A 23,213-nucleotide genomic window follows, 5' to 3' on the forward strand; every position below is an offset into this window, starting at 1 on the left:
TATTGCGACTGCAGTTGATAATAAGCAATATACTGTAGGTGTTTTTTTTTATTTGCAGAAAGCGTTTGATACTGTTAATTATGAAATTCTGAAAAATAAATTGGTGAAATATGGAATCAGAGGTTTAGCATATGATTGGATTGATAGTTATTTACATGGTCGGTATCAGTATGTTCAATATAATAACATTGATTCTGAATTCAGGGAAATCACGTGTGGGGTGCCTCAAGGTTCGGTGTTAGGTCCTTTGTTATTTATTTTATATATAAATTATATTTGTTTGGTTTCACGGGTATTGAGGTGCATTCTTTTTGCTGATGATACGACTGTGTTTTGTAGCGGGGATAATCTTGAACAGCTTTTGGACATTGTGGAAGATGAACTGGGGAAATTTATCGCTTGGTTTAATGCTAATAAATTGTCACTTCATCTTGGGAAAACTAAATGTATGATTTTTGGAAATAAATTTATGTCCAAATGTAAAAATGTCACTATCAATAATATCGAAATACAGACAGTATCTGAGTACAAATTCTTAGGTGTTATAATTGATAATAGACTTTGTTGGAAACCCCATATAAATTATATAAAGTTAAAAATGTCCAAATCTATTGCTATTATGTATAGGGTTCGGGACATATTGTCCCAGGTTGGGTTACTTACATTATATCATACTTTAATTGTACCATATATGATATATTGTATTGAACTTTGGGGTAATACCTAGAAATCTAACACTAATCCTGTATTTCTTCTACAAAAACGTGCCATCAGAATTATTGGTAATATACATCATTTTGAGTCAACACATTCCATGTTTAGGAATTTAAACTTATTGAAATTTAGGGATTTAGTGGATTATATTTTGATACAAACTCTGTACAAAGCTAATAACCAGGCCTTGCCCTTTTATGTCCAGAACTTGTTTAAGAGTAGGGAATCGGGATATAGATTACGCGGTTGCATGGTATTTAAGAAGCCTCCTGTACGCACTAATGTTATGGGGTTTTGTGCTTCAGTTAGAGGGGTGAAGATTTGGAATGAATGTCCTGTGGAAATTAAATTATGTGGTTCATTGGCCTGTTTAAGAAGTGTTATAAAAAAATTAATAATTTCTGGTTATAATAATGGTGAATAATATATTTGTTTCTTTTTTGCCTTTGTATTTTGGTTTGTTAATAGTGCTACATCTGTATCGTGTGTGAATGTGTTTGTATTTAAATATTGTATGATGTATGGGGTGGGCGTTTATAAGCTTCTGCTTCTGCCCACACCCTTTCAGTTGCATTGTTGGGTTATTTGTTTGTTATTTGTTTGAGTTTGTTTTATATGCTTAAATTTTTTTTGTGTTTTTTGATGTGTCTTATAAATTACAGACTCTGTTGCTATTGTAGTTGCTGCAGTTGCTGCTGATACTGCTGCTGCTGCTGCTATTCCTGTTGCTGAATAAATAAATTCAATTAAATTCAAAAAGTATTGATGGAGTATGTAAGGCGGATGTTGTCCGCATTCAGATTTTTGAACAGCTCAAAAATCCTGGCTGCGGACATGCGTGCCTCTGCGGATGATCACGGGCATGTTCGGATGATGGCCGACTCATACAGGCATGTTACACGGATATTGCGGATGTTTGGTGAATATGGGCCAATTTTGTGCGCAATCCATATGCAAATCCTCCTAAACGCCAGTGGGACAGGGCCCTTAGTTCCAAACCAACAAAATTAATGCCTCGCAGATGTGAAGAAATCATGAAAAACTGTGGTTATACAACTAAATACTAGTTTAGTGATTTACAGGTTTGCTAAAAAAGCAGTTTGAACATAATAGTTTTGAGTTTGTAGCGTCAACAGCAGATTCTACTATTATTGTGAACACCCCTTTTCTACATTTTTTTTTTTACTAATAGTCCATTTCCATAGCCTTAAGAGTGTGCATATCATGAATGTTTGGTCTTGTTGGATTTGTGAGAATCTACTAGTACCTTGTTTCCCATGTAACAATAAGAAATATACTCAAAACCTGGATTAATATTTTTAGTCACATAGAACTACTATTATTCTGAACACTACTGTATATAGCACCAAATCACAACAAAGCTGCCTCAAGGTACTTTACACAAGTAAAGTCTAATGTTATCAACCCCTAGACAAAGCACACAGGTTACAGTAGTAAGGGAAAAACTCCCTCTGATGATTTGAGGAAGAAACCTCAAGCAGACCAGACTCACAGGGGTGACCCTCTGCTTGGGCCATGTTACCAACACAATTGAAAATACAAATATCCAGGAAATTTTGGGAGTTTGTGATGGTGTACTGGACGGGAGGCTTGCAGAAGAAGACATCACTCCCACTTGTGGATGGAGCCGCACCTCAATCAGAGAGAAAAAACAGAATCAGGTGGCAAAAAGACAACAAATACAGTATAATTTGTCAGCATTAAGCAATAAGAAAATCGAAACAAATACTAAGGTGATCGCTGGCCACTAGCCCCAAGCTTCACTAAAAGACCCAGACTTTAGATAAAGTTAAGGCTGCGACCCGCTCTGTTTATGAATAAAATGAATGAGTAAGGTAACCTAGCCAAAGTTACCTTACTGAGAATAATCTCTTCGAGCCATTGCAGTCTGCAATTAGAACATATCATTCCACAGAGACAGCTCTCACTAAATTGGTAAATGATCTTCTCCTTGCAATGGATTCTGACACCACTATGGTTCTGGTGCTGTTAGATCTTAGTGCTGCATTTGATACCGTGGATCACCGTATTCTACTCGATAGGTTGGAGAATCATTTTGGGATTACCCCTGCATGGCTGACATCATACCTAACCAGTCGTTCTCACTGTGTTTTGTACAACAACACTACCTCTAATCTTAGTGACATAAAATATGGGGTTACACAGGGGTCCGTCTTAGGCCCCTTGCTTTTCTCCCTTTATATAGCACCACTTGGGCACATATTGTGGCCTTTTGGGATTACCTTTCATTGCTATGGTGATGATACTCAGTTATACATGCCGATAAACCGCTGGTAATATACAGATAAAATCCTTAGAGGATTGCCTTGCATCAGTGAAAAGCTGGATGTCTAGCAATTTCCTACTTTTGAACTCAGACAAGACTGAAATGGTGGTTCATGGTCCAGCAAAACATTGGCATCAATTTGACTAGATAATGCTTAGCCTAGGTTCGTGTGACATACAACACACTGACAAAGTGAGGAACCTTGGTGTGATTTTTGATCCTATGTTGTGCTTTGACTTAAACATTAGAGATATTTGGCCTCATGTATCAACGTTGCGTACGGCGATATTTGAGCATATATGGGGTGTACGCCAAAATGGCTGCGCTACTTGGCATTTATCAATGTGGTCGTTGGCGTACGCTGCGCTGAAAATATACACCAGGTCGAGAGGTGGTGTAAATTATACACCAAAATGAACCAGCACTGGAATCCACATAAAAATGTAAATGATCAACATGATAAACAGTGCCATCATACAAATCAATGTATATGTTACATAAATAACACTTTCCTGATTATACTACATAATAATTAATACAAATTGTTGGTCTATCAAGCATGATCCGTGGCCACAGCGCTGACCGCAAAGAAAGCGCTGCTTGCCTTTTTCTCCAGAGCCTGGAGCCAGAGCAGCGCTGAGCTTAACTTTATGTGGTGTGATCGTTTTAGACAATGAAATTGATTATTACAACTGTAGTGTTGTCATTCCCTTCGCCCGTGCTGCAATCAGGTTTTGTCTTCTCCATTCGTTTGTTACAATAAAATAAATAAAGAAATAAATTTAAAAAATAAAGAAATCTGAAAAATTAGGCATGTCTTATTAATTGAGCTAAAGAGAATACAGTGGTCCCTCGCTATAACGCGGTTCATCTTTCACGGCCTCGCAGTTTCGCAGATTTTTTTAGTCCAATTTTGCATGCTTTTTTTTTTTTTAACAGTGTATTGTGTTCTGCGTGTCTGTTTATAAGAATCTTCTCGCCCAGAAGAAAAAAGAGCGCCAACAACTACCCACAACTGTGTCCTTCACTCGGACAAAGACACCTGCAGCGAGGTTTGACTCAGAGGAAAAAGGCGCGGCGCCAGGACAGAGAGGCAAGATCAGAGGAACTGTGAAATACTGGTCAGTCACTATTAATAATTTCTTATGTGTCGACCCTCATACGTTGATCATTAGAATTAAATTTGTTAGTTCTAAAAGCCATCATAATTATTTATAGGAAAACGTTCTATTTTTATTTCTCAAACAAATGTTTGGGCCTGAAAACAGGTTGGTCTTATTTTTCTACTAAGGTTTGAACGTTGAGAGTGTTTACAGCTTTAAAACGTCTATAATAATTGTAAAAATAACGCTGACTACTTAACTCCTGCGATAAACGAGGGACCACTGTAACACTTTTTTGATTATACTACAAAACAATTGATACGACGGCCGCTTTTGACGCTCTATTGGCACGTGTCGTGATTGGTGGAGTTCTTTTTCTTTGCCGTCTTCCTGGCTTCCATGTCGTAAAATGAGGGTGTGTCTGAAGCAGAGTCTGAATATTTATGGGCGTGTTTATTATAATTACGATTGTTTTCACCCGCCGCATTTATCAAGGTCACGTCAGGCGTACGCCGGAAATGGGTAGGTGCGCACTGCTTGATACATGTCACGGCAGCTTTGGTGTACTTCAAATTTACACCATAAATTTACGCCACAAGTGCGCCACATTGATACATGAGGCCCATTATGAGGACTGCTTTCTTCCACCTGCGAATTATAGTGAAGATCTGTCTCATCCTGTCTTTGGCTGATGCAGAGACCCTGATCCATGCATTTGTTTCTTCTAGATTGGACAACTGTAATGTTCTATTTTCTGGTTTACCGCAGTCCAGCATTGGGGGTCTCCAACTGGTTCAAAACACTGCTGCCAGACTCTTGACAGAAATCAGAAAGTTTGACCACATTACACCCATTTTGGCATCTCTTCACTGGCTTCCTGTCTCTGTGAGGTCAGACTTTTACGGTTCTGCTAATAACCTATGAAATTATTCATGGACAAGCACCTCCCCATTTAGCTCTCCCGGTCAAGCCCTATATACCAAAGAAAACAATAATAGTTGTGCGCACATCCAATCCTGATTAGGCCAGGTGCAGGATAATCAAGAATTGCAGACAAAAAAAGAAGGAAAATTCACCCATAGGTATAGAGCTCCCAAAATCTTTTAATTGACTAAGAAAACAAACACAACGTTTCGACTGTGAGGTCTTCGTCAGACAGCTATATAGTTGTCTGCTTTTTTAGTCAATTAAAAGATTTTGGAAGATCTATACCGGTGTGCGGAAAGCCCTATATACCGGTCTGGTACGTAGGGACTACTTTGTGTCCCTAGGGTGAATAAAAAGTCTGCGAGCCACAGAGCCTTCTCTTATCGTGTCCCTGTTTTGTGGAATGATCTCCCTGTGTCAATAAAATAGTCAGATTCTTTCAACTCCAGACTTAAGACGCACTTACTTTCCCTTTCGTATGGCTAGCATACTGGCATAGTAGTATGCTTTCTACCCTTTTCAATTCATTTTATTAGTAAACAGAGTGGGTCTCGGCCTCAACTTTATCTAAAGTCTGGGTCTGTTAGTGAAGCTTAGGGCTAGTGGCCGGTGATCACCTTAGTATTACTTCTGCTTTCTTGTTGCTTAATGCTGACGAATTATACCTTGAGTGTAGTTTTTCTGGCTGACTAATTTTGAACAATAACATAATATATAATAATAACTTCATTGCAGGTATGGCAGATGATACTGATATGTGTACACTGGTAGATGTCCTGTTTCTCTGGAAAACAAATTGTTTTCACTGATTTCATGCAGTGCATGTGATTTGTTGTTGAGGGTTAAAGTATGAAACGCTTGTGCATGTGTTTAAGTTTGATCAGCTTATCGCTGCTTGTATGTGCACAGACTGATGGAAAGAGTCTGATGACCAAGCTACACAGAGCTGTTTGTTGCCTTCCACATGTTGTTGCTCTTGTCATGTGATGTGATGTCAGAGTTTACACGGAAATTGCACAAAGCCAGTGATTATTGGACATGGTGTTGGTGAAGGACACTGGCTCTGCAGCCTGTCACTCGCAGCTCAGTGAGCCAGCATTTGGTCTCTCTGTGCCCCACCCACCTTTGTCCAGTGTTATCAGATACTCACTCCTTAGGCACAGACCAAAACAAGTGGAACCTCTGCTGCTCAATAATAACCTCACAGGGCCTCCACAGAAAAGAAAAGAAAAGAAAATCACCTGCACTCAGTCACAGACGGGATTCATGGACCACAGTGGTAAAGGAGCTCATCATAACCCTGAACTGGAACGGAGAACTGCAGAGCCGCTGTTGCTCCTTCCAACATGTGTCAAACATGTGACTGAGATGAGGAAATTTCCAAATGTCTTTCTCACACTCGAGGTTGTCTTAGTAGTACAACTATCCAAAACCAACAAAAGCTGGAGACTGAACAAACAGCATTCTGCGGTACCAACTGAATGAGAATAACATACGAGAATGATATTAGCGTATACAGGAAGATGTGCTGCCATGAAAAGAGTATAAAGCAAAAAAAAAAAAAAAAAGTAAGAAAGAAAGAAAAAAGTAAAAACCAGATGGCCACTTGTCCCTCTTTATCACTCTGAGGATTTGCTGGTGTCTCAAACCAGCAGATTTGGAAATATAGGAGAAATGTTTCCAGTGTCTGTATAAAAATTAAATATTAGCTTTTTGTGTAATTAAGGCATTACAGTACATTTTTGTGTATGACAAAAATTTCATTGGATACAAATTTCAATTAAAATCAGTACAGACAAGTTGGCACTGGAAGTTTGAATAAAGAATGATTTTAAATTTGAACTCAAAATAACTAGTGATCAATGAATTGTTCATGTTTTCCTGTAAGTATGAATTAGTACCTGTGGGCATGAAGAGAGTAGCGGCAAGTGCTCTAACATTTGAACCTTTCACTCAAATGATTGACCTCTGGCTGACCTTGCCAGGGCAATTCCAGAATCCACAAAAATGTGTGCCACATTTGGCCCAAACCACATTAAAAATAAAACCTTCAATTTTGACCAGTGACCTTGACTCAAATGATTGCTCTTCGTTAAGTTTGATGTCGTCTGGGAAATTTCAGGACCCACCTCTGTATGTGTACCACATTTGGTGGACATCATAGGTCATCATTTTTTACCATTGATCCCAATGACCTTAACATTTGCCAAAACAAACCCTTAAAGGGAAATTTTGGAGTTGACCTTCATCCACATATCAAGTTTGGTGGAAAGTGGCCAAAGGACCTGGGAGGAGTTTGGCAACGAACAAATAAACCAATGACCTTGACCTTTGACTCTGTCAGCTGTGGATAACTGTGGAAGGATTCAGACACTGGTCATGGTGAAGATGTGACTCAAGCATTGCCATCACAGTTTTGTTTTTACAGCTGTAGTATTAATGACAGGGGTCATCCGAGGATACAGGGCACAGTGCCAGAATGACACCAGATGCTGTTTTTTTAATTATGGACAGACACGTGAACAATTTTGTTCTTTCATCATCTCAAATATGAGAAAAGTGTTTACTACACTTCACACAAGCTTTGCAAGGGATGAGAAAGTATTTTCCTCACTTTGCAGAGGAGATCACGCCCACCTCAATCCAGCAATGTTTAGTTTTACACAATAATTGAAGAAGGAGGGCTTTCATTGCCACTGTACATACAAGCAATAAAATCTGTCCTCTGCATTTAACCCATCCTAATTACTGTTAGACACAATACAACCACTAGGAGCAGTGAACAGCCACAGTCTGGTGCCCAGGGACCATCTCCAGATGTAGAGACACTGTCTTGGTCAGCGGCAGAGAAAGGAGCAGATCCTAAATAACCATGCTTTTGATTGAGAGAGAAAACTGGACTGTCTGGACACAACATACAAACTCCACACAGAAAAGACCAGGCGGGAAGTGATTCCATGACCTTCTTGCTGTGAGGCAACCGTGCTAATCACTTATTCACCATGCTGCTGTGCAGTACACCAGGGTGGGCAGCAAGGGCCAAGATGGTGCAGGTATTCCTTGCAACAGATCACCTCAGCTGCTGATTTCACATGCTTAATTAATTCTAAAATGAAAATAATTGCGGCAGTGTATGTGGCCATTGGAAAAAGTAAGGTGCAGGCTCACTGCATGTTTCTCTCTGCGCAAACAAAATGTATTTCCATGTTTATTGTTTTCCACATAAACACCCAGTAATAACATCTATCACAAAGGGTGTCACTGTCTATCTCAATTCTGTGTGTTTGCTTGGCATTTTTGGCACAATGCAGATGCTTATGTCCACATGAGCTAATCAAATGTGGATAATAAATGTATCTTGTATGGAGAAGAAATTTTAGCCCTCTGTAAAATGTGGCTTTGTGACATATTTTTTGCCTGTCACACAATCTAACTCTGCTAGAGATAGGACAACCTGTGTAGCTGCCATTTGTCATTTGCTGCATGGATACAGTTGCACACCATAATGTGTATGCTATGTTTCATGTTTCCTCTAAAATATGTTAATGTGTTGTGTTGAGGCAGGTCTGCATTACATTGATAAGGATGGTTATCATCATACAGTGAATGTCCGTCTTTAGAGGTCGCACAAAAACTGTTCAAAAACAGCTGAAAAATGCCTAAATGCAAACGTGCACATCCTCCATCTACAATGTGCAGCTGATCTTAAAAAAATAAAGTAAAAAAAAAAAGGTGAAGAAGCCAAATGTGGCTGTCCTGTGGGTTGGCATGGTTATGTGTGCTCTGGAGTTGTGGGTTATAATGATGCTGAAGACAGCTTATGGTAATAAACTGAACATTCGGTTCATGGGCAAATAGGGCTGGTGGACATTCCTGGAATTGTGCATGCCCTCAAAACTTGTTCACTCAAAAAACATGCATTGGATGAAGTCAATTCAATTATGAGCAGGATTTCCATCTACGTAATAAATATGTAGGCCCAACTCAAATAAAGTGTATCCATGCAACATAACTTAATTTAATTGGGACTACATGTATTTACGGTATTAGATGGAAATCCTGCCCATAATTGAACTGAGTTCATTGAAAGAGTCATTTGTGTCAGGTTTGACCCCGAGATGGGGTTGCTTCTCTTATTTAACCCTTTCCACAGTACGACTTTCTAGTCATTAGTTTTGTTGTGAGTTCATCACTTATTTTCTGTTCTGTATTCTGCAGTCTATTTTTTTGTTTTCTGTTTATTTTGTATTTTCTGTTTTTCATATTGTAGTTATGCGGTTTATTTAGTTGTGGTTTCTGTCCAGTTATTGTTATTTCCATTGTTTTATGCTTTCTGGTTTTCTCAACTGATTCTTATAATGTAGTCTTTAGTTGTTTCAGTTCTCTTTTGTTCTTCACTTAGCTAATAGGGTTCTTTGTGCTTTGTTTTCTGTTCTACACTTCAGCTGTTTATCTATAGGTTCTTTGCTATGTTTATTATCTTTTAGACTTTAGCCATGTGTTTAATTTGTTACCTTTATAGTCATTAATTTTGGTCACCATTTGTATTTCTTTCACATACACTCTTGCACCTGTCTGTCTCTTCTTTGTCTCTGTTTCCTCCGTGTGTTCACTTGCACTCTTGCACTTGCCTGTTTCATCTTTGTTTCTGTCTGCCCTGATCACTCCCTCTCTCTTGCATCTCTTCCCTCTTGGATTCACATGACCCCACCTCCCTTCTAGAACATTCTTCCACACGTGCACATTGTTAACCTAATTACATCACCTGTGTACGAGGTCTGTGAGAAAAGCATCGGACCTTTGGCTGGGAAAAAAAACTGTCTTACCTGGAGCGTTGGAAACATAATCACCCTCGAAGTAGTCTCCTTGGGACTCCACACACTTCTCCCAGCGGTGTCGCCACTGTTGGAAGCATTCCAAAAACGCCTCTTTCGGGATGGTGCGCAGCGCCACCGTCATTGCAGCCATGATGTCCTCCCTCGTCTCAAAATGCGTTCCTTTTAATGGTGTTTTGATTTTTGGGAACAGCCAGAAGTCGCAAGGGGCTATGTCAGGAGAGTATGGAGCCTGTGGAACCACAGGAGTTTGGTTTTGAGACAAAAAGGTCCGAATTAAATTGGAGGAATGAGCTGGCGCGTTGTCGTGGTGGAGGCGCTAATTTCCTGTGGCCCACAACTCCTGTCTCTTGCGCCTTACAGCATCACGGAGGCAACGGAGGACATCTCTGTAATACTCCTTCGTTACTGTTTGACCCTGTGGTGCGTACTCGTGGTGTACCACACCACGGGAGTAAAAAAAAAACAGTCAGCATAACCTTCACGCTGCTGCGCACTTGGCGCGCCTTCTTCAGTCCTGGCGACGTGGAATGCTTCCACTGTGACGACTGGAACTTGGTTTCCGGGTCATACCCGTGCACCCAGGACTCATCACCAGTTATAATGGTGTCCATAAAACTGGGATCAGTGTGAATGGAGTCCAGCATGTCCTGTGAGATTTCCACACGGAGGTGCTTTTGCTCCGCTGTCAGCAACCTCGGCACGAACTTCGCAGCCACTCGCTTCATGTCCAAATCTTCTCTAATAATGGAATGTGCCAAAAAAGTACTTATGTCCACTTCCTCCGCAATTTCTCGGATGGTCACTCGACAGTCCTGCATCACCACAGCGTTCACTTTGGAAATGATCTCCTCATTTCGGGACATCGATGGTCGGCCGGAGCGCGGCTCGCTCTCCACCGTTACGCGTCCGTCTTTAAACCGGTTGTACCACTCCTTAATCCGTGTGGTGCTCATGGCTTCATCCCTGAAACCCGTCTGTATTTTTCGAATCGTTTCCGCTTGGCTGTCGCCAGGTTTCTGGCAGAATTTAATGCAAAATCGTTGCTCCAAGCATTCCGCCATTTTCCGCACAAACAGAACTCCGACGAAGGGGGTGGAGCACTCCTCCCGCAAGGCGTGCTCACAGGTGAATGACGTCACCGACAGGCATGGAAAAACTCACGCATGCACACGAGGGTTCAAGCTTGCCTGACACATTCACACGTGATTCAAATCCATATGGATTTTTAAAAAAATAAAAACGTACGATAGTTTAATCACAGACCTCGTATTTAAGCCCTTCACTTTCTCCACTCCCCTGCCAGTTAGTCGCAATCCTAGTATCCATGTTCTAGCCTTTTTCCTTTGTCTTGTTTTGCCTCATAGTGTTACGGCCTTGCTTTGTTTAACAGACCTTGTTTTTGCCTCATACAGTACACTGTGAGATACAGTATCTCGCAGTGTTTTTGAAACAAGCCTGTCTCTCGACCACATTTTTGTTTAGTGCTTATCTGTACCTCTGCTTCGCTGCCTGCCTTCCCGTGTACTGTATCCTTGCTGGTGAAAATGATAAAGATTATATTCTACTTATAACGCCTTGTTCTTGAGTCTGCATTTTGTGCCATCCCACATTCTGTGCCATGCATCCTCAAGTCCTGACAATTTGTTTGAGTGAGGCACTCAAAAAAATTGACTCATTGTATTGGATTCCACCTAATAAATATATGTAGTCCCAACTAAATTAAATGACATTATCTTGCATGGATGTGTTTTATTTGAGTTGGGGATACATATATTCATTAGATGTAAATCCTACACATAATTGAATTGAGTTCATCCAAAAAGCCATTTTTTTAAGTGTACCAGGTCAGGTCAGGTTTGAGAACATGCACTGGGGCTGTGCTTTTCCACATCTACCACACCACAGAACCACCTTGGCTCCTGGATGGCAACCATGCAACTGGTCCATCACCAACTTTGGAGTATAACCATCTGTCTGCTGTAGCCAGGTGAAACATGAATGTCCTCTTGCCCTTCTCTAATTGCTGGTGTGCTTAAAACTGAGACTCCTGTATATTGAACCATGCCCAGAGAAATGTGCTACATGGCCAAAATGTTGTAGCTGAAGCTCCCTCACAATGCACGCGATGCTTCTCATCTGAGTCTTCCTAAGTAATGGCTTATTTGATACAAAGTCAAGCAGTGATGCCCAAGGATTCTCAGAAGAAACCTAGTAACAAAAACATTTAGCCATGGCCTCAGGTCACTGTTTAATGTCCAAAACACAAAGACAGGAAGCAAAAGGACCTTCAAGACTTGGACCAAACACATCTGTCGAGCAACCTCATGATTCCAAAAGCTCTTCCCAGAGATCTCCCGATCTCAAAGACAGAGGGCATGAGTGTCATGATAAGTGAATGTCTCTGCAAGTTCAATACTTTTGCCACATGTGATTCTGATGGCTGAGACCAGGTCATTGAAAGCCTGTGTCTTAGTCTTGATCCAAGACAACTGCAAAAAAAAATATTATTTTTTTAAATGTGATTTTATTGTGACTCACCCAAAGCACATCTGTGCAATAAATATGCTGGTTAATCAGCATTAGGGTTGGGTATCGAGAAGTGGTTCTTTTTGGGTATTGTTAAAAAATACCGACATCAATAGTCTTTTTGCTTAATGATTCCCTTATCGGTCCTTCAGAGCGGCCGTTGTTTTGAAGGGTGTTTGTCAGGAAAATGATCATATCTCTGTGTTGATTCCAGACCCTGCAGCAGGTCTGTAATCAACCGCTTCTGCAGCGCGACTCCGATTTGAAGCTTAAACCAATGAAGCAGTGCTTCAGTCTGCTGCTTTGTTGGTTCTTTGATTCGCTGCTCTTCAGAAGCGGCAAGTCCGCTTCTTAACCCCTCTCAAAGCCATTTAAAAAGTCAATCGTGAGTCACTTTTGTGTGGATTAAAGTCACTAACTGGGACTCTTGTCTTGTTGCAGTCAAGAAACAAGAATTGTCCTCCGTTCTATTGGCACAGCTCCAAACACTGCGCAGCTCTCTGCCAAGACAGAGTCCGGTCGGAATTAATAACTTCAAAATGAATTGCTGCTTTAAATAAAATGACACCTCTTTCCAAATGTTGTAATACAGACAATAAACTACAACTGACTAAAACGTTTTTCCACCCAAAATGAGACGTCCTGCATTCTTTCTGAATTACATCCTGATGTGCAGCACAGCCGGCTGCAAGAGCTCAGCTCAGAGGTATGGAGTGAGATTCATGCTAATAATGTCTGAAAGGAAATGCTTTTGACAAAAACTATACATTTTGTTTATTTCGATTTATGTCCAGAGATCAAGGATCCACCGTGTAGAGTTTATTTATGTTCAGAGTTTAAGGATACAGTGACTAATTTCATATTTATTTACTTTAAGACTTAATAAAATGTTGCTGACATAGAAAACCTGTAAATCCTACTTTTAGTACACAGAAAATTCACAAGTGGTATCGATAAGGGAATCGATAAGGAATCGGATTGATAATGGTATCAGTATCAATAAAATCTTATCAATACCCATCCCTAAGATATTCCACACCTGCCAAGTGGATTATCTTGGTGAAGGAGAAGTGCTCAAACAAATTTGTGAATGCAGTTTGAGAGATCATTTTATTTTCATAGAAGAAATTCTTGATATTTAACAATACATGACAAATTGGGAATGAAAACAAGCGTATTTATATTTTCATATGAATGCAAGCATGTACAGTTTGGTACAGCAAAGTTGATGCCACGTATGTTGTGATTTTATGTTGTCCATACCTGTAATGAGACTTGAAATAAGCAGAGGCAGCACCAGCATCTGGAGCATTCTCATCAGCAGCTCTCCAGGGAAAGAAAAGAACTTCACTTCCCGATATGTCATGTTATAAGGACGCAGGGCAAACCCCAGACCTATACCTGCCGCAAGGATCACATAAAAGAAAAAAATCAGTTGACTGTTAATGTGAAGATATGAGATCATTCCTGCATAGCTACTGTATATTTTAATTGAGGCTTTTCAGGTTTCAAATCCCACAAAACCTCGGAGAGTTCGCTGCTCTGCGAGATCTCAGTAACATTGAGAACTGCATTGATACGCTCTGATCACGCTTCACTTTAACCGCTGCACACGGACAACACAATTAACATCGCAACATAAAACTATTTTTATATTGTGCCTAAAACTCTCGTGAATATATTCTCTGGGTTTTTAGATGTTGTTATTGCGTTTATTTTATGTAAACATGCAAGAATCACAGGCTGTCTCTCCGTTATTTTCAACAGGAGCTGCTGTGAGCTCTGCTCACTCCCTGATCATGTCGTTCTGGGGAAAAGTGAAGTTTGCTCTTTAACGTCTTGATTATTGTTCTTTACAACACTGTTTGTCCTCTTTGTTCCAGACTAATATATATAATATGTCTGAAATTCGGTTCGCGTTTATTAAATTCCACACAGATTAAACGTAGCAGACACGGATTTTTTGTTATAATTGTTTTAGCAAGTTTTCAGGGTATCATGCAGCAGTCTCTTATTAACATGATGAAAAGTATTAAAAAAATGACATTTTTGTAGTATAATATTCATTTACAATTGTCATCGTGTGGATTCTCTATGTTGTTTTGACTGCAGCAACTCTCTGGCACGCAAGAGATTATGGGATACGTGAAAACCCTGAATGGATGAGACAAAATCAGGAAGCTCTCCATGCTCTGCCAAATGCTGATGAGCCCATTCAGGTGTGCTCAGCCAATCAAAAGCTAAGAGACACCTGAATGAACTCATCAGCGCTTGGCAGACCAGTGAGAGATAGAGAGGTTAGGGGGTCCCTGAGGACCTGGGATGGGAACCACTGCCCTGGCTTTTGCTCAAAACACTGATAAATATTCTGATTTAATTATTGCAATTATTTTATCCAAAACAACAGCTTCATTTTGTGTTAGATGTGATTTTCAAAACCATCACTCATTCTTGGAATCAACTGCTTCATTTCATGTTTTAAGTGTTTCCTGGAGCAATTATATAAATTGCTTCTTCAAAGATTTTGATACACTGATAAATTTTCTGTATTGTTTTATTTTTGTGGAAAGCAATGGGTTCATTTAGTGTCTCGAGTGTTTTGAAACTGAGAATTAATTTCTGAAGCAATTGATTCAATCAGTGATTCTTTCATTCAAAACGATTCATTTTCTGGTTGGAGTGTAGTGAAATAACAACATTTACAACCCCAATTCCAGTGAAGTTGGGACATGTGTAAAATGTAAATAAAAACAGAATACAATGATTTGCAAATCCTCTTCAACCTATATTCAGTTGAATACACTACAAAGAAAAGATATTTAATGTTCAAACTGATAGACTTTATTGTTTGTGCCAATATTTTACTTTATATTACTTTTACCGCTGATTATATTCAATTTCAGGTTCTGATTGAGAATCCTTTTTTTGTTGTTCCTTGTTTGTTTGTTTGTTTGTTTTTAAGCCAAAAATGTAAAGAATTGGGTATCAATAATCAGCAATGGAGACTGCCCAAAAATGCAGCTCATTCTTTGTTTTTCAAGCATTTCGCAATTGGTTCATATATTTTATCAAGTATTCACTTGATAAAATATACAAACCACTTTCTAACAGATTTGGGGGAATATGGTTCAAACATCACTGTGTGTGGAATGTTTTTGGAGGGATTTGACCATTAAACCCCTCCCCCTGTACTACAACATTGATCCTCACAACCACAAGATAACTGTTGTGAGGTCTAAGCATGTCATTACTTTAGTCATTGCTGGTGCTTGCATTGCACAATGACACAAATTGTGTGTTTGTATTTGATGGAATTTTGGTGTAGAGGGGAACAGGAATCACAGTGTGCAATCATTACCACTACTGTTGCAGTACGTTTGTAGCCAAACCGGTTTTGTATTTGCTGTAAAATGTCTTCAGACATTCTTTATTTCTACATCAATGAAATCTTTTGTCACAACAAGGAGCACTAATCCACTGACAGGACCAGGTGGCTGACCACAGCATATCCTGACTCAGACAATCGATTAAATAACTGTCGACATCCCACGTGCGTGAGCTTGCCTTGCTTCGTACTGGATAAGGGTCTAAGGACAATGGCTGCAGGTCAGACATTTCATCTGAATCCTGGTGAGTTTGTTTTTGTTTTTCAGTCTGATGAGGAGGGTGGTACCACATGCTGATGCAAAAATCTGGAATTTTCCTCATTATAACTTTGAAAAGACGTGAGGTCAAGTAGTGATACATGGTATTTTGTTATTGTGTTGTTTCTTTATTAACACGTCACATGATACTAATCCTTGCTGTCAGATTTAAATACAGGTTCTTTTTCTTTTAGTTTCTCCCATTTTTGTTCAGGGTCTTCTTTCCATCTCACCTGATCCTCCTATTTTGATCTGTATATTGATTTGGTGCAAAGTTTACACCCAGTGCCATTTCTGACAAACTCCAGATCTACAAAGAACCTAATGTGGATGTTACTGATGGTTGGGGCAACTGGTGTAGCCACAAGAAACCCACACAGAACAGGTAAACACCACATAAAAAGTAATTGAGCATCGGTGGGCTTGAACCCAGGATCTTCTTCTTCTGATTCAAGATTCATTTTGAATAAAATAAACATACTTAAAGTAGAAGGGCACTCAAGGGAACACATGTTCTTCTGCCAACACCCCACATTCCTCTTTAATATAAACACTGAATTCTAATCTTGACGCCATTCTAGTAGATCTCTCCTGTCCAAAAATTCATTTTTGTCTGCCAGATCTGGATTATTTCTGGACTAAAGTACATTTGCTGGAACCTGGTCATTCAACCATGATCCTGATCATTGGTCTTTGAGCCTAAACACCGATCTTTGATCCCAATTAATAAACTAGATTTAGATCCTAACCAATGAGCATTAATCATTAACTTTGATTCTGATTACTCATTCTTCTCTACAAGAGTCAAGACAGAAGTCAGACTACCAGAGCAAGAATTTTAGCTGAGGAAGCTTCTGCGATTTGAAGTGAAACGTTCTCGCATCAAGCAACCCAGTCCAGTTGAAGATTCAAGCTTCTCTACTCATCTTTGATACATATTGATCTTGCTTACTGGTTTTTAATCCTAAACCAGTGGGTCTCAAACTGGTCCTCAAGGACCTCCTAATCTACACATTTTCAATCTTTCCGTGCTCTGTCACAAGCTGTCTGCTAGTACTTGATTGGTTGCACACCTGAATGAACTAATCAGCTTGTGGCAGCGCAGGGAAAGATGAAAAAATGTGTTGGTTAGGAGGTCCTTGAGGGCCAGTTAGAGAAACACTGATCATTGATCCCAGTTGTTGAAATTTGATCCAGATCTCTGGATTTAAATCTGAATCAATGACCACTGATTATGGTTGTTAATCTTTGATTCTGATTATTCATCTTTGATCCTGATTTTTAATCTGAATTGCTGAAATTTGAACCTAAACACCAATCCTGATTGCTGTAGTTTCATCCTGACTTCTCCTGATCACTGAGTTTAGATGTTGATTGCTTTGATCCTGTAGTCCAGGTCAAAGTAATCAGGATGAAAGACCAATAATAAGGATCAAAGTGAGGAACCATCTCTTGATCTAGATTTGCACAAAATGCCCCAATTACCCATGCCCAACTCCTCCACCAAGTTTCATTTAGATTGTTTCAATAGCTTTTCTGCAATCATGCAAAGAAGCAAATGAAAATGGGTGACAGGCATCTTGCCAAAAAGGTGAACAAGAGCGACTACCACAAGAAATGATCACATTGTGTGTGAAGAGAAGATATTCACCAAGTGTCCACTGGTGCATTTTGAAGACAATACCGCGAGAAGAGCTTCCTGCGTCATATCTTTTAATGTCGTAATTTGACCCAGTCTTTCCATTATAACGTCACTCAGTGACATCATACCTGAGCAATGATGGCATCTTTGGAAAGCACCCACCAAGACCATTCATTTGATGTACCACTTAACATGGTTCAATCAGAAATGAAATTTGACCTATGTGTAGGTCACATATGATCTCACAACAAGCCCTGAAAGTCAAGGTCATTTGGTTTTCTGAGGCAACAGCACTTTTGCAAGACCAACCCCTAGAATTTCCTGATATTTGGATGCAAAAATTCAAGAAAATGCCGTCGGGAATGTTCATTTACTGAACTTGGTCTTTGACCTTTCTTTGACCATATTGTGAGCTTGATCTTTGACCTTGACTTTAATTTTTTCACATGTCAAGAGACGTTTTCTTCAAGTTTCTACTTGCCCATTTTGAAGACGATCCAAGATGATTTGCATTCTTTTCACACCCTAAAATATCAAAATTTTGCACATTTTTCTTATCATAATGCCACCAAATAACACCATAACACAAAAGTTTTTGTTATGTTCTGAATCCTCTCATCAAGCACTATAATTTGGTGTATTATATTTCAGTAAAACATGTCATGTGCCATTTGACCTACTTATAGGTCATCTTTGACCTCCAGGTAAACCCTGAAGGTCAAGGTCAATCATGTATTCTTATGGACAAGACCATTCAATATATGCATGCAAAATGTAGAGGGGAAAAAAGCACAAATTGCTACAAAGAAAGTTTGTTTAGGTTGATTTTAGTGTTTGTCCTTCTTCTGACCTTGACCTTACATTTTTCGCACACCAAAAGAAGTCCTCCTCAAGTGTCTTCTTGTTCGCTTTGAAGACAATCCAAGATGATTTGCATGATTTTTCACACCCTTAAAAATCTAAATCTTGCACTTTTTCTCATCATATCACCAAATGACATCACAATGCAAAACGGTTGATATATTCTGAACCCTCTTATCAAGCACTTTCATTTGGTGTATTACACAACATGTTTTGCTCAAATATGAAATCTGACCTACTTGTAGGTCATCTTTGACCCCAATGCAAACTCTGAAGGTCAAGGTTGAATGCTTATCCCAGGTAATGGCTAATGCGCCAGACCACCTACTATCATCCTGTGACGTTTGGAGGCAAAACTTCAAAAATTGCGACCAGGAAAGGTTTTTTTGTGATTTTAGTGTTGGACCTTCCTGTGACCTTTGACCTTGACCCTTTTGTGTGCTGAAAGGCATCTCCATAGGACTGCTACAAGTGAACTTACAAGAGTCTGCAATGTAAACTATGTGCACCAGAGTGAGCTAAAGGTGAAAAATGCAATGATTACAAAACAAAACAAAAAAAACACATGCTGACTAATATAACAGATCTTGCCAAAATGAACAATAAACTCAAAGATGAAATAGTATAAAACACTGAAATCACATTCCCACTCACCAATAATGACAGCAGTGACCGTAAAGATCACAAAGGCATTTTTTATGAAGAATCGTTTCACATCATCTTTTGTGATGTTCTGCACTCTCTTCAGGGCCATTCTTGACCGTGACTGGACTCCAGATCTGAACCAGTGGATCCTCCGCTGGGTTCTTGGTGGGTTATCCATGGACGCTGATAGGCTGAGTTCAGTTTGAGGTGCTTAAACTTGTTTAAAATTCTTTTGAAGCTGTCTTGATCCTTCAACTTGTCGCTGCTTTAGTCAGTAACCTTTGCTCTTCTCTCTTCTTTGGTCTGCAAGCTGCTTGAAACCAGAAGCAGAAGACAGTCACATATTTGAGAGATGAAATGCATCTAAAATATAAATTATACTAGCGTGTTGGGGATCCACAGGCTCTAGATTGGGTAGTGTTTAGAAAATAGGTAGCGGACATTTTTCAAAGGTGGTAATAAATTAAGCAAAGTTTCTATAATGAGTTGGAATGGTGTGTGAGCCCGGAACCTTAGACCTTAGTGTATTTATAAATTGTTTAGATTCTTGTTATCATATACACATAATTATAATTCATATTATTATTATTTTTATTACAACAACCCCAATTCCAGTGAAGTTGGGATTTTGTGTAAAATGTAAATAAAAACAGAATACAATGATTTGCAAATCCTCTTCAACCTATATTCAATTGAATACACCACAAACACAAGATATTTAATGTTCAAACTGATAAACTTTATTGTTTTTGTGCAAATATTTGCTCATTTTGAAATGATGTGTTACATCACCTTTCCTTCTAACAACACTCAATAACCATTTGGGAACTGAGGACACTAATTGTTGAAGCTTTGTAGGTGGAATTCTTTCCCATTCTTGCTTGATGTACAACTTCAGTTGTTCAACAGTCCGGGGTCTCCGTTGTCGTATTTTGTGCTTCATAATGCGCCACACATTTTCAGTGGGTGACAGGTCTGGACTGCAGGCAGGCCAGTCTAGTACCTGCACTCTTTTACTATGAAGGCACGCTGTTGTAACGCGTGCAGAATGTGGCTTGGCATTGTCTTGCTGAAATAAGCAGGGACGTCCCTGAAAAAGACGTTGCGTGGATGGCAGCATGTGTTGCTCCAAAACCTGGATGTACCTTTCAGCATTGATGGTGCCATCACAGATTTGTAAGTTGCCCATGCCATGGGCCCTAACACACCCCCATACCATCACAGATGCTGGCTTTTGAACTTTGCGCTGGTAACAATCTGGATGGTCCTTTTCCTCTTTTGTCCAGAGGACACAATGTCCATGATTTCCAAAAACAATTTTGAAATGTGGACTCATCAGACCACAGCACACTTTTCCACTTTGCGTCTCTCCATTCCAAGTGAAATCGGGTCCAGAGAAGGCGGCGGCATTTCTGGATGTTGTTGATGTATGGCTTTCGCTTTGCATGGTAGAGTTTTAACTTTCACTTGTATGTAGATGTAGCGACGAACTGTGTTAACTGAAAATGTTTTTCTGAAGTGTTCCTGAGCCCACACGGTAAGATCCTTTACACAATGATGTCGGTTTTTAATGCAGTGCCACCTGAGGGATCGAAGGTCATGGGCATTCAATGTTGGTTTTCGGCCTTGTTGCTTACGTGTAGAAAGTTCTCCAGATTCTCTGAATCTTCTGACTATATTATGGACTGTAGATGATGGAATCCCTAAATTTCTTGCAATTGAACGTTGAGAAACATTGCTCTTAAACTGCTGGACTATTTTTTCACGCAATTGTTCACAAAGTGGTGATCCTCCCCCCTTCTTTGCTTGTGAATGGCTGAGCCTTTTGGGGATGCTCCTTTTATACCCAATCATAACACTCACCTGTTTCCAATTAGGTGTTCTTTGAGCATTCATCAACTTTCCTAGGCTTTTGTTGCCCCATCCCAACTTTTTTGAAACGTGTTGCAGGCATCCATTTCAAAATGATAAAATATTTGCACAAAAAACAAAAAAGTCTATCAGTTTGAACATTAAATATCTTGTCGTTGTGGTGTATTCAATTGAATATAGGTTGAAGAGGATTTGCAAATCATTGTATTCTGTTTTATTTACATTTTACACAACGTCCAAAACTTCACTGGAATTGGGGTTGTATTATTGCTACTTCTGTTTTGTCATTTGATTATTTAAATGTACCACAATTAAGTGTTTTTGCTTTCTTGTGTCATCTACGCATATTTAACATATTTACAATTATATTATGTACTTACATTGAACTTAACTAAATAAAATCAGACATTCCAGCAAAGGGCGGTCCGCCCTTTGCTGGAATGGAGTGTGAGTCCAGAATGTAATTACCAACGTACATTGTTCAGTGTTGTTAGCTAATATCCATAGTTTCTCCAAAAATATTAGACCTATTACTGTTCCGTTTTGGCAGCGTTCATCCTTGACCAAAAATACATACAATAAGCATACCATAAGTTATACGCACGTACACAGGCAGAGCTTTTTGTCTTTTCTGCATTCTGCCACAACCAGGTGCTTTTATTTTTAAACACCCACAAACAGAGATGGTGGTGGAAGACAGCAAACACATTACCATGAGTTACCATGCCATTACCATGAGGCAATATGACACTTAACTAAACTGACTAAACCAATTGAACTATCAATCAATCAATCAACTTTTTTCTTGTATAGCGCCAAATCACAACAAACAGTTGCCCCAAGGCGCTCCACATTGCAAGGCAAGGCCATACAATAATTATGAAACACAGTCTACGTCTAAAGCAACATAACCAAGGGATGGTCCAGGGTCACCCGATCCAGCCCTAACTATAAGCCTTAGCGAAAAGGAAAGTTTTAAGCCTAATCTTAAAAGTAGAGAGGGTATCTGTCTCCCTGATCTGAATTGGGAGCTGGTTCCACAGGAGAGGAGCCTGAAAGCTGAAGGCTCTGCCTCCCATTCTACTCTTACAAACCCTAGGAACTACAAGTAAGCCCGCAGTCTGAGAGCGAAGCGCTCTAATGGGGTAATATGGTACTACGAGGTCCCTAAGATAAGATGGGACCTGATTATTCAAAACCTTATAAGTAAGAAGAAGAATTTTAAATTCTATTCTAGCATTAACAGGAAGCCAATGAAGGGAGGCCAACACGGGTGAGATATGCTCTCTCATGCTAGTCCCCGTCAGTACTCTAGCTGCAGCATTCTGAACCAACTGAAGGCTTTTTAGGGAACTTTTAGGACAACCTGATAATAATGAATTACAATAGTCCAGCCTAGAGGAAACAAATGCATGAATTAGTTTTTCAGCATCACTCTGAGACAAGACCTTTCTGATTTTAGAGATATTGCGTAAATGCAAAAAGGCAGTCCTACATATTTGTTTAATATGCGCTTTGAATGACATATCCTGATCAAAAATAACTCCAAGATTTCTCACAGTATTACTAGAGATCAGGGAAATGCCATCCAGAGTAACGATCTGGTTAGACACCATGCTTCTAAGATTTGTGGGGCCAAGTACAATAACTTCAGTTTTATCTGAGTTTAAAAGCAGGAAATTAGAGGTCATCCATGTCTTTATGTCTGTAAGACAATCCTGCAGTTTAGCTAATTGGTGCGTATCCTCTGGCTTCATGGATAGATAAAGCTGGGTATCATCTGCGTAACAATGAAAATTTAAGCAATACCGTCTAATAATACTGCCCAAGGGAAGCATGTATAAAGTGAATAAAATTGGTCCTAGCACAGAACCTTGTGGAACTCCATAATTAACTTTAGTCTGTGAAGAAGATTCCCCATTTACATGAACAAACTGTAATCTATTAGACAAATATGATTCAAACCACCGCAGCGCAATGCCTTTAATACCTATGACATGCTCTAATCTCTGTAATAAAATTTTATGGTCAACAGTATCAAAAGCAGCACTGAGGTCCAACAGAACAAGCACAGAGATAAGTCCACTGTCCGAAGCCATAAGAAGATCATTTGTAACCTTCACTAATGCTGTT

General features: G+C 39.5%; 1 protein-coding gene across 1 annotated transcript in view; it reads right to left on the minus strand.

Moving 5' to 3' along the window:
- Nucleotides 1-23,213, minus strand: part of LOC117510639 (excitatory amino acid transporter 1-like) — a 57,665-nt gene that overhangs the window by 31,712 nt on the left and 2,740 nt on the right. Inside the window, 2 exon segments of the mRNA XM_034170433.1 lie at nucleotides 13,680-13,817; nucleotides 19,218-19,518. Coding sequence (XP_034026324.1) covers nucleotides 13,680-13,817; nucleotides 19,218-19,386 — 307 coding nt within the window. The 5' untranslated portion in view covers nucleotides 19,387-19,518.

Source organism: Thalassophryne amazonica, chromosome 5 (assembly GCF_902500255.1).
Source record: "Thalassophryne amazonica chromosome 5, fThaAma1.1, whole genome shotgun sequence".
In the NCBI taxonomy this organism is placed as follows: Eukaryota; Metazoa; Chordata; class Actinopteri; order Batrachoidiformes; family Batrachoididae; genus Thalassophryne; species Thalassophryne amazonica.